A 15,113-nucleotide genomic window follows, 5' to 3' on the forward strand; every position below is an offset into this window, starting at 1 on the left:
GCAGACGCTGCCGACGAGTGGGGATAAAAATTAGTTACGGCATCTACCAAGTCCTAAAAGGAACTCCGTGCGCAGAGCGACCAGGCTGCTTCGTGCAATGTTACGCGTTAAATTTTATTCGCGCGTCGTTGCCAGTGTTTCTTTATATTTAAGTTTGTGAATTTCTCTTCTCTTGTGATTTTATTTAGAAATTCAAAAGTGAGTGAAAACATTATGGCTCATGGTGTGAGCGATGTGCTCAATAGTGAAGGAAGTTCTGTGAAAATTGTGATAGCTAAGCAAGAAAATCAGCATCCGCATCAGCAAACGGTTAGGAAAACAGTGGGTGTGATGGGTAGTCGAAGGATATTCGCGCCAGCTTTCAAGCTAAAAGTATTAGATTCCTATAGAAATGATATTGACTGTCGTGGTAATCAACGAGCCACCGCACGAAAATATGGAATTCATCGAAGACAAATACAAAAATGGTTACAATGCGAGGATAATTTACGTAGCAGTTGTCCGGAGATTGGAGCAGAAGCAACTAGTACAACTAACTCTAATGGAATTTTGAAATCAGAAGAAAATTCTGGATCCGACGTCTCCCCATCATCGCCGGCCTTGAACCTCAGTCTCGCCAGACTGCATGGCGACGAGTTGTTGCCTGTTCAACAGGGGTCCCCACCCTCTCGAAATTCACCCCTCACTGCTGAATTCGGTTTCCTTCCCACTCTTCCACTAGCTCCAGTTGGCTACACTCCGGATTTGCCGGATCTTAAATTCCTGCCCGAATCGGAGAGAAAATTCTACATATCCGAGAGATATGAACATGAGTCCCCATCGGGTTTTCGGGGTGATGTGAAATATCAAACACTAACCCCCTATCAGGAAGAATCTCTATCACAAATAAGAAATGTGGATTCGCCCGAGGATACTAGAATTACAGTACTGAACGCACCGGCAGAGATAAAGGCGGAACGAGCGAGCCCAGACTCAGCGGCGACGCCAGGGATGTATGAGATGCCAGGATCACCCAGTGCTTCGCTGGTCTCATTTTTATCTCCACATCATCAGACCCCTCACTTTGAACCAACACAACAAAGTCCCTCTATGCACTATGTTCGTGAGCACCAACACCCTTACCAGGATTCCAAGAAGCCCTGTTGCCAAGAAGACGAGAAACGAGAGACAAAGATAGAACTAGAATTTCAGAAGGAAGAAGATGGTCCAGACTCCTATTCAACCTCTTCGAGTCCACATGGTCCGGTCAGTTCCAGCAGCAGTTGCTCCGAGAGCGAAATAGATGCCATCGACAATTCCCCAACAAGTGAACTAACAAGAAGACGATCATTCTCCCTCCGCTTCAAAATCAACGTCCTCGACGCCTTTCATCAAGACGTCATTGTCTCTGGCAATCAACGTGCCACTGCCCGAAAATTCGGCATTAATCGTCGTCAAGTGCAAAAATGGCTCGGTCAAGAGACCGAACTCCGAGGTGAAATCGCACGTCGTGGCGGTAATTCCCGCCAACGTTTAGGCTCAAATGATTACAAACTACCGGAAGAAGCACCCGTGGATCTAAGAACCGGAGGACTTTACTGTTGTGAAACATCACCAACAAGACTTTGTTCCCTATCGTGTTGCACCGACAATGCCATATGCTATCAAGAGAATTTCTCGAATTTCAAGACCAACAAGGATACGAACCAATATTACAACAATATTACCCCGAGTGACAATAAACGATCAGCTTCTGATTTCTGCTGCTATCGAGTGACACCATCGCCGAAGAAACTCTGCCTTGAGGGAGCGAAGCAGACACATCTACCTCCACAGGAAACACCATTGTGCCTAGTAAAGCCGAAAATGAATCCACAAATTGAAATTGTCAGCAGTACAGTACAAACGGGACCCATTGCACCAGTTACAACTTCCACACCACCGTCTTCGAAGAAGGATGCCATTTTATTTAAACCCTATTTGGATAATCCAATCAGCAAACCTACGGATCATGGTCTTTCGATGATGAACACCAACAACAATAATAATTGCCAGGGCATTTGCAATCTGAATGAAGGGAGGGGCTACGATTATGCCCTTGAACTCAGTCTAAGGGTACCTATCTCATGGAGAGCACAGCACACTTCTTACTGTGATTTTCCCTCTCCTGTTAGGAGCGCCTTTGTTAGGTATCCAACCAGTCCTCATTATACCTAAATCATAGCTTTTTGTTTCGAGATAAAAAATTTGTGAATCATATCAGAAATATGTATACAATGTACGTATATTTTTAAAACAGCTTTAATTTTTTTTAGATTTTTAGTCAAATGGAGGGAAAAAAAGGCGGTTTTTTTGTTTAAATTGTTTCCGTGGGGAAATTTATCATTTTTGAGACTATTCTGGAACATGGTTGAATTCTAGATTTTTGAAATCGGAAATTTAAAAAGTTTAAGGAGTTTTTATAGAAAGACTAAAGCTTGGAGGATAAAATTCTAGAGACTAGCAAAAAAGAAACATTTTCTAGATTTTTTTGTAAAAGTAAATTTTATTTTTATTAATAATTCTGAACGACAAGAAAAATACATCTTTTAATATTTAAAAAGTTTCTATAATCCCTAACAAGCAGGCCTTGGATATTATGACTATTTCGACTTTTTTCGATTATTTTCCAAAAAAATTCGACTTTTTTCGACTTATTTTCAAAAATTACGACTTTTTCGACTTTTCCATCAAATATTGAAATAATTTATAGTATGAAATCCAATTTATTTCGATTTTTATATAGTGTGAAAAATAACTAGAGAAATTTTCAAAAGTTATTTTTAAATAATTTTTCTAATTAAATTTTCAAAATTTACAACAAAACAGAGTTTCAATAATTGATGTAAAATTTTAAAAATTTACAACAAAACAAAGTTTTCATAATTGAAATTTTGTTAAATTTTGAAAATTACAACACAACAGATTTTCAATAATTGAAATTTTGTAAAAAAAATTTTAATTTACAATAAAACAGAGATTCAATAATTGAAATTTTGTTAAATTTTGAAAGTTTACAACAAAACAGAGTTGTGATAATTAAAATTTGGTTAAATTTTGAAAATTTACAACAAAACAGAGTTTCAATGATTGAAATTTTGTTAAATTTTGAAAATTTACAACAAAACAGAATTTCAATAATTGAAATTTTGTTAAATTTTGAAAATTTACAACAAAACAGAGTTTCAATAATTGAAATTTTGTCAAAAAATTTTTAATTTACAATAAAACAGAGTTTTGATAATAAATAAAAGTAATAAAAATTTTTGAAAATCAACTTTTGAATAATTTTAATTGTAAATTTTGAAAATAATTGAAAATTGAATTCAATTTTAGTTGAATTCCTCGGAAGAATTCAATTTAAAAAAAACTTTAATATTATTTGGAATAAATTCAATTATTTTCTAAAATCTTAATAAAACCTTAAAAAAAATTCAATTATTTTTATATAAATAGTCAAATTCATCGCAAGAATTCAATTATTTTTATGAATAGTAAAATTCATCGCAAGAATTCAATTATTTTTTTAAATAGTAAAATTCTTTGCAGGAATTCAATTATTTTCAAAACAATTTTTAATTGCATTTCTCGGAAGAATTCAAATATTTTTAAATATTTCTATAAAATTCAATTATTTCCTAAAATTTTAATAATTTCTTCTAAACAATTCAACTATTTTTATAAATACTAAATAAATTTTCAAAATTTACAATGAAAAAGAGTTTCAATAATTGAAATTTTGTAAAATTTAATTGGAACTAATAATTGATTTTCTTTCAAAGTGTTTTATAAAAATTTTTGATAATCAACTTTTAAAAAATTTTCATTGCAAATTTTGAAAATAATTGATTTCTTAAAAAATTTTAATGAAGAATTTTCAAGTGTAAATTTAAAAATGTTAGGTAATTAATGAAAATTAGCTTCTAAAAATTCTATTGAAATATTTTTCAAAAAAAAATTTAGAATTTCTGCTTTCTAATTTTTTAAAATTCAATTATTTTCAATATTTTCAAATACAAATTGCCAAAAATTCAAGTAAATAAAAAAAATAATAACATTACAATTTTTTACAACTATTTTTAACATTTTAACAACATAACAATTATGTTTAAAATCTTTAATCAAAATTCTTTAAAAAATTATTTTTTCTAACTGTACAAAAATTCTTTTACGAAATTCAATTCTTTTTGAAAAATTTTATTACAATATTTAAAAAAAAACTTATTTTTTCGTCATAATTTTTAAAGATTTAATTAACTTTGAACAAAGTAAATTAAAATTTTTTTAAATTTACTTTTTTATATTTATTAAAATTTTGGAGAAATCATGTTTAATAATCACGTATTAATAATTAAAATTCTTCAAAAATTCAAATATTTTTTTAATATAATTTACCAAATTTCAATTGTTTGGAAATTTTTCAATTTTATATGTATAATTAAATAGAAATTTTTGAAATTTTATTCCCGAATAATAAAAAAGAAAGTATTTAAATATTTATTTAACGAAATTATTCAAATTTTGAATAATTGAATTTATAAATCAGTGAAAGATCAGAAAAATAGAAAATAAAATTTTTGTGACAACACTAAATTAAATAAACGACTTTTTCGACTTTTTTTCTGTTTTAAATCGATTGAAGCGAATTTTTTTTGCGTCTTGAAGTCGATCCAAGGCCTGAATATAGAATTAAACAAATTATCAAATTTTTCAGTAATTGAAATTTTGTAAAAAATATAACTGAAAATAATTGATTTTTTACAATTACCAAATTTCAATTATTTGGAAATTTTTCAAAATTGTATAAATTAAAAAGTTTATTACCTTTAAAAAATTATTAAAAAATGTATTTCAAAAATTAATTTCAAGAATTTCTTTATTATAATTTTTTGAAAATCAGTTATTTTCAAAATTTGTTGGTTAAATATTTTCATTAATTCATCTTAATAACATTTTTTTAAAAAAGAATCATAAATAGTTACAATTATTATGAAAAATTGAATTTATTTGATTTTGAATAAATGGAAGAACTTTTGGAAAATTATGTTTCATCTACTTTTTAATGATAAATTTCCACATGGAACCTTCTCGAAAATGTTCAACTTAAATACAAATTTAAAGAAATTTATAAATATATTACATTTAAATATATTTTATAAAAAAAACAATGACGATAAAATTTACAGTAATATTTTTACTATTTAAATAGTTTTTTATAATTCAAACAAAAAAAGACGTTTAACTTAAAAAATGTGCGGAGAAAGAAAAAGAGAATTCAAAATGCTTTGCAAAAAATTCTTCACTAGAAAAAGGGATCAAATTTTCATTTTCTGAAATTGAGTTTTGAATTTTAAAAATTTGATGAAGTTGACAAAATTTTTACGTTTCTCTTTCAATAAATTGTCGATCAATAAACTTAAAAAAAGAAAAAAATAAAAAAAAATTATAAAATCTAAAAAAATTCGAAAAGAAAAATAGTTTTTTAAAAATTTGAATTAAAAAAATATTTTTTTAAAAAATTTGAATTGAAAAATATTTTTTTAAAAATTTGAACTCAAAAATATTTTTTTAAAAATTAGAACAAAAAAATCTTAAAAAAAAATTTGAATAGAAAAATATTTTTCCTCTAAATTATTGACGATAAAAATTGTTAACTTCCTCAACTAAAAAAGTATAGTGTTTTAGAACAAAAATTTTTTTTTATTGCACATACATTTCTTTTTATTCCATTCAAAAATCATTTTCAGAAAAAATCTTAAAATTTTGATTTTGTAATAAATAAGTTCGTAATAAAAAAAATAGAATTTTCTTCTTTCTTCAAAGTCTTGCTAAAAAAATAAAATTAAAAATTAAAACTAGAACAAAACTATTTGAAGTTTCTTTTATATTTTAAACTTTCCAAAGAGAATGAAATAACTCAACACAATATATATTGTTATCAGTAAAGTGATTAGCATTGACGCTTTTTTTTCCCTAACTATACTGAAATAATATCGGAAACTTCGCGAAAGTTAATATCAATCGTCGAATATTTAATATGTTTGTTGCATAACTTTTCCGCGAGTCTAGAAATAATTTATTCTGAATTGAGAAATTTTTAATAAATTGTTTTAACTCGAGAAACTATATAAGAGAAAACACACACACACAAAAAATACCAAGCTGAGAATTCTGTAAGTAATTTTTAAAAATATTTTCTTTTATTCAAAAAAAAAAAAAATTATTTACATATTTCTCAGAGTTGGGCAATGAATTTTGCTCAAAAAAATAATCTTCCAAATGGACGAAATAGAGTATTATGCATATATAAAATTGTTTCCCTTCTTGTCTTTATATAAATGGGGGGTTTTTTTTGTAAATAAATAAATAAAGATATATTGATAAATTTTGTCTTTAAGATACGAGTTTGTTACGAAGAATGAATTATAAATATTGATAAATATTTTTAAAGGTTAGAAAAACGAATAAAAAAGGGCGAAGCAATGACAGAATTTATAGTTGAATATAGAATTTTAAAAAATTTCTCTATATGCATCACTTGCGTATTTTATATAAGTTGAATAATAATTTATCTAAAAAGAAAATAGAAGAATCCATTCTAGTTAAAATCGGAGTTACTTAAAATTAACTTTTAATTTTTTTTCCTTTGTTCGATACTTTCAATTCGATCATTTTTCCATTATTCGATATAATTTCAATTTTTTCCCACTAAATTCTACTTTTTGATGAAAGGGACCTCATTAAATATTTTAATCTGCAAGATCTGCAAAAAAAGATCTTTTGTAAATTATAGGTTATGTTTAGCTAACTTTTGCTTTTGATTCACTTCAATTCTTTTTTAATTATTTGAATAAAAAAAAATAATTTTTATTAATTAGTAAAGTAAAATAGTCAATAAAAATTCTTTTTGACTTCAAAATAAGTAAAAAATGAATCTTAAGGAAAAAACCATAAAAAACCTGAAAAAACTTACCTAAACATAACCTATAATTTTTGGCCCGTAAAATCCCTTTCACCGGAAAGTGTCATTTTTAATAATTAAAATCGAGTTAGTTTTTTAAAAAAAAGAATTTTTAAGAATTTACGGACAAAATTATAAAAAAAAATTATTTTTTTATTGGGTCTGAATATTTTTATAATTGAAAAGAATTAAAAAATTAAAAAATGTTTTTTTTTAAATCTAAAACCAAAATTTGTTATTGTAATGTAAAATAACATATAGTTCTGTGATTAAAGATTCGTCGTAAGGAAAAATGAAGTCAATTTCTTGTGCCTTTTTTTGAAAGGAAAAACTTTTACTAAAAATACTTTTATTACTCATACTGTGAAGTATTCTGGAAAGTAGTAAAAATTTAATGTGAACTTAAAAAATAATAAGGGGCCTGAAGTTAGCGTCGACTCAGCGTCGAAAATAATTTTCTTTTCCGAAATCAAAATAAAAAATAGAATTATTTCTAGTTTTTTAATTTTTTTAACTCCCAGGGGAAAAAGAACCATTTTTGCCTCTAAAAGGAAAAATTATTCTAAATAACAATTTTTGACGCCGAAAGTCGACGCTAACTTTAAAGGACGCTAATTATGAGGAAAAAAATTTTTAAACGATAATTAAAGTTGTTCGGGATTTTTTTTCGACATAAAATAAAAAAAATAAAAAATTAATAAATTTTTATATAAAAATTAAATTATGTGCCTTATTGTATATATTCAGGGGTCCAAAAGAGAAACAGAAAAACTAACAGATATCTCTATTTGCACACACTAAGAAAGAGTATATTTTGGAAATCTTTTTTCATCTCCGATAAGAAAATCTTTTCCTAAAAAGTGTTTCATTTAAAAGCAACGTATTTCGAAAAATTCTATTTAATAAACGTTCAAATGAATGAAATATTTTTTCAGTGTTTAAATGTTTTCAAAAATTAATTTTTGAATAGAAATATTAATTTTTGAATATAATACTTAATTTTTGAATGTAAATAATAATTTTTTAATATAATTATTAATTTTTGAATAAAGATATTAATTTTTGAACAAAACTATTAATTTTTGAATATAAATATTAATTTGGAATATAAATTAAATATATTAAAAAATTATTAAAAATTGAAAACTATTAAATTAAAAAAAAAAAAAATTATCTAAACCAGAAAGTCTATACGTAGACTGCAAAAAAATTATATTTCTAAATTATTTACACTTTTTGAAACTTTATGAATTATTTTTTTTAATCCGTGGCTCAATACTTGAATTTGAAAAAGAACTTTTTTTCCAATTTAATTCAGTTTTCATTTGAACGTTTATAGAATTTTAGTGACATGGCCCCTTCAAAGTTAGCCTCGACGCTTAGCGTCAAATTTTTTTTTTCGCAAAAATGGAAAGAAAAAACAATTTTTTTAAGCTTTTAGGTAAAAAAAAGTGATTTAAACTTCTTTAAATGATTAAAAGCAGTGAAATAGTGTCTTTTTGTCTCTAAAAACGCGAAAAAATAGTTTTCGACACTTAGCGTCGACGCTAACTTCAGGGACGCAATGAAAAATATTTTATTTTAAATCAGAACAAATAGCTTTTCGAGAATTTTAGAACCAAATTGAAATTCAAATGAATTATAAAACCAAATTTCGAAATTAGCGTCTCTGAAATTAGCGTCGACGCTAAGTATCGAAAACTACGTTCTGGGGTGTTTAGAGACAAAAACTGCACTAATTTCACTTCTTTTATTTATTTAGTTAAGTTCAGGTTACTTTTTTAATTAAAAAACTGCGGGATATTGATTTATAAATAAATAAAAAAAAGCTTTAAAAAATTGTTTTTTCTACATATTTTTGCATTAAAAAAAAAATTTAGCGTCGACGCTAACTTCAGGGACCTCTATTTAAAAAATAAAAAAAAAAAAAAAATTTTGATTCTCTATTTTATAAAAAGAGTGGAATTAGATTTTCAAAAAAATTTACTCCTGCTTTTAAAAAATTATTTTCTGGTAAAAATGGAAAAAAACAGGAATTAAAGGAAAAAAAACGGAAAACAAAAAAAAACTGATCGAAACTGGATCAGAAATAGCGTAATCGTAAGCCATAATAAACTAATAATGCCATAACGATTACAGAATATAATATTATACATATAGCAATAAATGACTGATGAGTAAAAAAAAATGGGACGTATGTATTTTGGAAAAATATATTTATATTTATATACAATATTAGCGTTTTTTTGTAAATGCGCTGCCTACCAGAGTCTATTAACGACACGTAAGGTTCATTTGTATAATAATATTGTAATTCATTTGTAAGCAATATTTTCCTAAATTAGCGTTGAAGAAAAGGCAAAAGGAAAAAAAATATCTTGACTTTCGAAAATAGTAAAATTTGTTTCATAAATTAGTAAAAATTTGTAGAAAAATTTCAGTTTATGAATTCTTGAATTAAAAATTTCAGTTTAAATGTCGCGAAGAAACTTAAGAAACGAAAATTTATAGGTTAGGGTTGATTTTTAATTCAAACGGATTATGTTCAATTTCTCTTTATACACTTAAAATATTCAGTAAAAATTATTTTTATTTTAAAAAATTCGAAAAGAATCCTTTATTCGAGGTAAAACGTCGACAAACATAACCTATAAATTTTTGCTTCTTTCTTCACTACGCGTCACGTGTAGTAAAAAGTTACTAAACTCGTTTTCTCCGTGTAAAAAAAAAACTTTAGGAACATGAAATATTTTGAAAAAGTCCAGTATTTTTCAGAAAAAATAGTTTTTTTTTTTGAACAACTCTTAATATTTGATACCCCTAATGAGCCTCTAAAGAATTTACGACAAATTGTTTCTATCTGTACATAAACAGAAAAAAATTATCATAATTTATACATACAATCAAGATATCTATATATATGTTTATATTCTCCTAATGTTTCTGGAATTATCAATTTCCGGCTCTTGTAAAACAAAACGTGCCTTAATTCTTGTGGAAATTAATCATGTCAAGATTAAAAATTATTTTGCCATTTAACACCCAACTGGGATGCGGATTTTTCATATTGGTAAAATTTTTAAAATATAAAATGAACGAAATGTTATGACGGTGCTAAAATTAAAATAAATAGCTTTAATATTTTTTTAATAATAGGTGTATGTTAATTAAAAGAAAATATGATTAAAATTTAATTATATTTAATTTAATTATAAATATTATAAATACTATATAAATATTATATATATTATAAATATTATATATTTTATATATATATATATCTAAATTAGGAGAAAATTAATCACTCTCTAGAATTATTTTTGTAAATAGTTTAAAAAAATTTTTATTAACAATAAATTATTTAAACTTAAGAATTATGTATAAAAAAACATCAATATTAATTATAGTCAAAAGCAGCTTATAATTTTTTTTTTATTAAATATTTAGTTGGCGATTGTAATATTTATATATTTTGGCGCTCGAGACGCTGCGAGAACAATTTTTTGTACAATTTTTTAAGTGATATCCTAATACCATCAGAGGTCTATTTACCGCATGAAAAATTCACTCCTAGTTCAAAATAATTAATTATTAATTATTTTAATATTATTAAATAAATTTAATAAATTTAATATTAATTAAATAAATTAATATTATTAATTATTTTATTACTGAATTAATTTCCACAAAGGTTGAATAACAAATAGAAAGAAAATACTGCGTAACAAAAATTGTTCACTAAACTAAAATCAAAATCACTTTTGAAAAACTTTTAATTTTAAGAATTATAGGAAAAAAATATTCTTATACACTGTATACATTGTACATATTAATTTTTAATTAATAGACGAAAAAATCGATTTAGATAAAAAAAAATGTAATTTTTTTCTTGTGATTTATCAAAAAAAGAAAATTAAATGCAAATATTAAAATCGCATCGAATTAAAATTTTCAAGGCGACAATTATTATATATTTTTTTGTGATAGAGAAAATTTAAAAATGATATCTATATATATATATATATATATATTGAAAAAAATGTTTTTTTAAATAAAAGTATGTCTCCGAATTTTGTGAAAATTTTTTTTTTACTCTATTATTATATAAATGAATTGAGCATATTATTTGACAATTATTATTGTGATTAATCGCGGTGAGAATAGAAAAAAGAAGAGAGAGTGCGACTGTAATAAAAGAAAAACGAAAGACAAAATAAAATTTAAGAAAAAAATGACGTTTCAATTGTATTTGTTAAAAAAATTAATGAAATTGCGAGAAAAATCGTCCAGAGAATAATAATAATAATATTATTGTGTTACATATTGTATTATATTATAATAATAGGAATAATGAGATTAAAATTTTATTAAACCTGAGAGAAAATACAAATAATTACATATTTTAAAATTTTGGTGTCTTTATTTCCATTCCTAGCTCACTTTTATTTTTTTATTACTATTATTATTATTATTGTTATTATTACTAATATTTACTATTATTATTTATTAATATTTACTGTTATTTTTTATTAATATTTACTATTATTGTTATTAATAATATTTTTATTAATTATCAGTAGTAGTGGTATTAATTATTATATTTTCGATAATTTTGTAAGCAAATGAAGTGTTTTTTATTCAATATTTACTTGAACAGATGAAGTTAAGAATAATATGTGACAGGTAAGTACACAAACTAAATTTAATAAAAAAATTTTTTTTAAATAAAAAATTGTTATAAAATATGAAGAAATCGATCACTTCAAGCAATCGATGTCTTCATGTTTTATAATAATTAAAGATGACTGAGTGATAAAATCATTATTTTATATTATAAGACTTTATGAAAAAAAAAATTTTTTTTATTATTTTTTATGAAAATAATTGATGTATTGGGAAAAAATTTTAAGACATTATAGTAAGTAATTAAATTTTTCAGAAGAAATTTGATATTTATAAAGATAATTGAAATTTTGAGGAGAATTTTATCAAAACTTTTGAAAATAATTAAATTTCCATGATAAATTTTATTATTTATAAAAATTTGACGATAAATTTAAAAAAAAATTTATTATTTATAACGATAATTGAAATTTTGACAAGAATTTTATTAAAATTTTTACAAATAACTAAATTTCAGAGAAGAATTTTATTATTTATAAAGAAAATTGAAATTTTGAACAGATTTTTAAAAAAATTTTTAAAAGTAATTGAATTTTGCAGAAGAATTTTGATATATTTATAAAAATAATTGAAATTTTGACGAGAATTTAAATAAAAAAATTTTGAAAATAATTGAATTTCTGCGAAGAATTTTCTTGCTTCTGAAGATAATTAAATTTTGCACGAATTTTATCAGAACTTTGGAAAATAATTAAATTTCCAGGATGAAGTTAATTATTTATAAAAATAATAATCTAAATTTTGAAGAGAAATTTTAAAAAAAAATTTTTAATAATTGAATTTTTCCGAAGAAGTTTATAACTTTTGAAAATAATTAAATTTCTAGGATTTTTTATTATATTTATAAAGATAATTGAAATTTTGACAAGAATTTTATTATTTTGAACAGAGTTTTTTTTAAAAATGTTTAAAAATTCAATTATTTTTAATACAACTTTGATAAAATTTCTTGAAAGAAATCATTTGTTTAAAAAAAAAAAATTTTAATTTTATAAACTGTTTGAAACCAAATATAATTTTTGTTTATGAAAATTTTAATAAAATTCTTCGGAAGGCTCAAATTTTTTCCATAAATATTATAAATGCTTGCAGGAATTATTCATTAATTATTTATATTTTTAATTATTTATAATTATTTTCAGTATGTTTTAAAAAAAATTCTCGAGAGAAATAAATTATTTAAATAAATTTTGATAAAATTTCTGAAAAGAATTTAATTATTTTCAACAATTTTAATAAAAATCCTCTCTTCCCAAGAATTAATTTTTTTCAACTTATAGGTAATAACATTTTTTTGTAAAAAATTCAAATACTTTTAGTATAATTTTTAAAAAATTTCTAGAAAGAATTCAAATATTTAAAAAAATTTTGCGATACAATTCCTCGAAAGAATTTATTATAATTATTTTCAAAAATTCAAAATGCGTTGAAATTCAATTTTATTTTTATAAATGTATAACAAAAATCTTCACAGAATTTCAATTATTTTCAAAAATTTTAATACAAAATCTTGTCAAGAATTCAATTATTTTGAAGAAAAATTTTGTCAAGAATTTAATTATTTTCATAAATATATAGCTAATAAAATTTTAAGCAGCAATTTATTTGTTTTTAAGACATTTTTAATTAAATTTTTCGCTAGAATTCAATTATTTAAAAAAAATCTAATACATCGTAGAAATTTAATCACTTATTCTACACAATTTTAGACATTTTCTTGAAAGAATTTAATTATTTAAAAAATATTGTTTTAAATTTTTCGAAAAAATATAATTATTTTCCATATACTACATTTAAATATAATCCAAAAAACACTTACATGTATTATTATATTTTTCTGAATAATAAAATTACTTTTAGTCTAATTTTAATAAAATTTCTCAAAAGAATTTAATGTTTTAAAAATTTTAGTAACATTCTTCGATAGAATTAAATTATTTTTCAATAAATAATACAAATTTTTTAAAGGAATTTCAATTATTTGTAGGAATTCAATTATTTATCAATACAATTTTAATTAAATTTCTCGAAAGAATTAAATATTATATCTTTATAAAAATTTTAATAAAATCCTTCGAAGAACTTTAGTAATTTTTAATAAATTGAAAATTCTTTGCAGAATTCAATTATTTTTCAAAAAAAAATTATTTTGGTTTTAGTTCAACTAAAAGATTGTTTCGGTTGTCCAAATTCTTTTTCCGAATGCATAATTTGTTAAACTGAAGTATTAAAATGTTTCTTTGATTCAAGTAAATACATTTCTTCAATTTAAACAAAATTTATTATTAAATTTATTATATAACCTGAAAGTAGGGTTTATTTATATAAAATTAGAGTATTATTTGATTCGAACACAATTTTTTTCTGAGTGCAATTTATAATAAAAATATCTGACCCTCGGCGGGATTCGAACACGCAACCTAAAGGACTCAAGCCCCGTACTCTAACCACTGACCCACATGTCATTTTTTAAATTAATATATTTGCAAAAATATGGAATCTGGGGCGCATGATTATTCCCCAAATGTCATTTTTCCGAAATGTCATTTTACCGAACTGCACTTTTGCGAATACTCATTTTTGCGAAAAGCCAATTTTGCGAAATGTCACTTTTGCGAATTGTCATTTTTGCGAAAAGCTATTTTTGCGAATTGTCATTTTTGCGAATCGCCATTTTTACGAATTGTCAATTTTCCGAAAAGTCATTTTTGCGAATCGACATTTTTACGAATTGTCAATTTTCCGAAAAGTCATTTTTGCGAATTGTCATTTTTACGAAAAGACATTTTTGTGAAATGTCATTTTTGCGAATCGCCATTTTGACGAATTGTCAAATTTCCGAAAAGTCATTTTTGCGAATTGTCATTTTTAAGAAATGTCATTTTTGCGAATTGTCACTTTTGCGAATCGCTATTTTACGAATCGCCATTTTTACGAATTGTCATTTTTGCGAATAGTCATTTTTGCGAAAAGTTATTTTTACGAATTGTCATTTTTGCGAATTGTCATTTTTGCGAAAAGCTATTTTTGCGAACTGTCATTTTTGCGAATCGACATTTTTACGAATTGTCAATTTTCCAAAAAGTCATTTTTGCGAATCGCCATTTTTACGAATTGTCAATTTTTCGAAAAGTCATTTTAGCGAATTGTCATTTTTGCGAAAAATACAATAGTGAATTTATAGACCTACAAGTTTTCTATTGTATTTTTCGCAAAAATGACAATTCGCAAAAATGACTTTTCGGAAATTTGACAATTCGTAAAAATGGCGATTCGCAAAAATGACTTTTCGGAAAATTGACAATTCGTAAAAATGGCGATTCGCAAAAATGACAATTCGCAAAAATGACAATTCGTAAAAATAACTTTTCGCAAAAATGACAATTCGTAAAAATGGCGATTCGCAAAAGTGCCAATTCGCAAAAATAACATTTCTTAAAAATGACAATTC

At 24.1% G+C, this 15,113-nt stretch overlaps 1 protein-coding gene across 1 annotated transcript; it reads left to right on the forward strand.

Annotated features, from left to right (window-relative positions):
* LOC122500359 lies at positions 1-2,738 on the forward strand. The gene has a single exon (XM_043609259.1). It carries the CDS (start codon positions 214-216, stop codon positions 2,194-2,196), a length of 1,983 nt encoding a protein of 660 aa, XP_043465194.1. The 5' UTR covers positions 1-213; the 3' UTR covers positions 2,197-2,738.
* Positions 2,739-15,113: the final 12,375 nt, after the last annotated feature.

This window comes from Leptopilina heterotoma, unplaced genomic scaffold (genome assembly GCF_015476425.1).
Source record: "Leptopilina heterotoma isolate Lh14 unplaced genomic scaffold, ASM1547642v1 Lhet_183, whole genome shotgun sequence".
Taxonomy (NCBI): domain Eukaryota; kingdom Metazoa; phylum Arthropoda; class Insecta; order Hymenoptera; family Figitidae; genus Leptopilina; species Leptopilina heterotoma.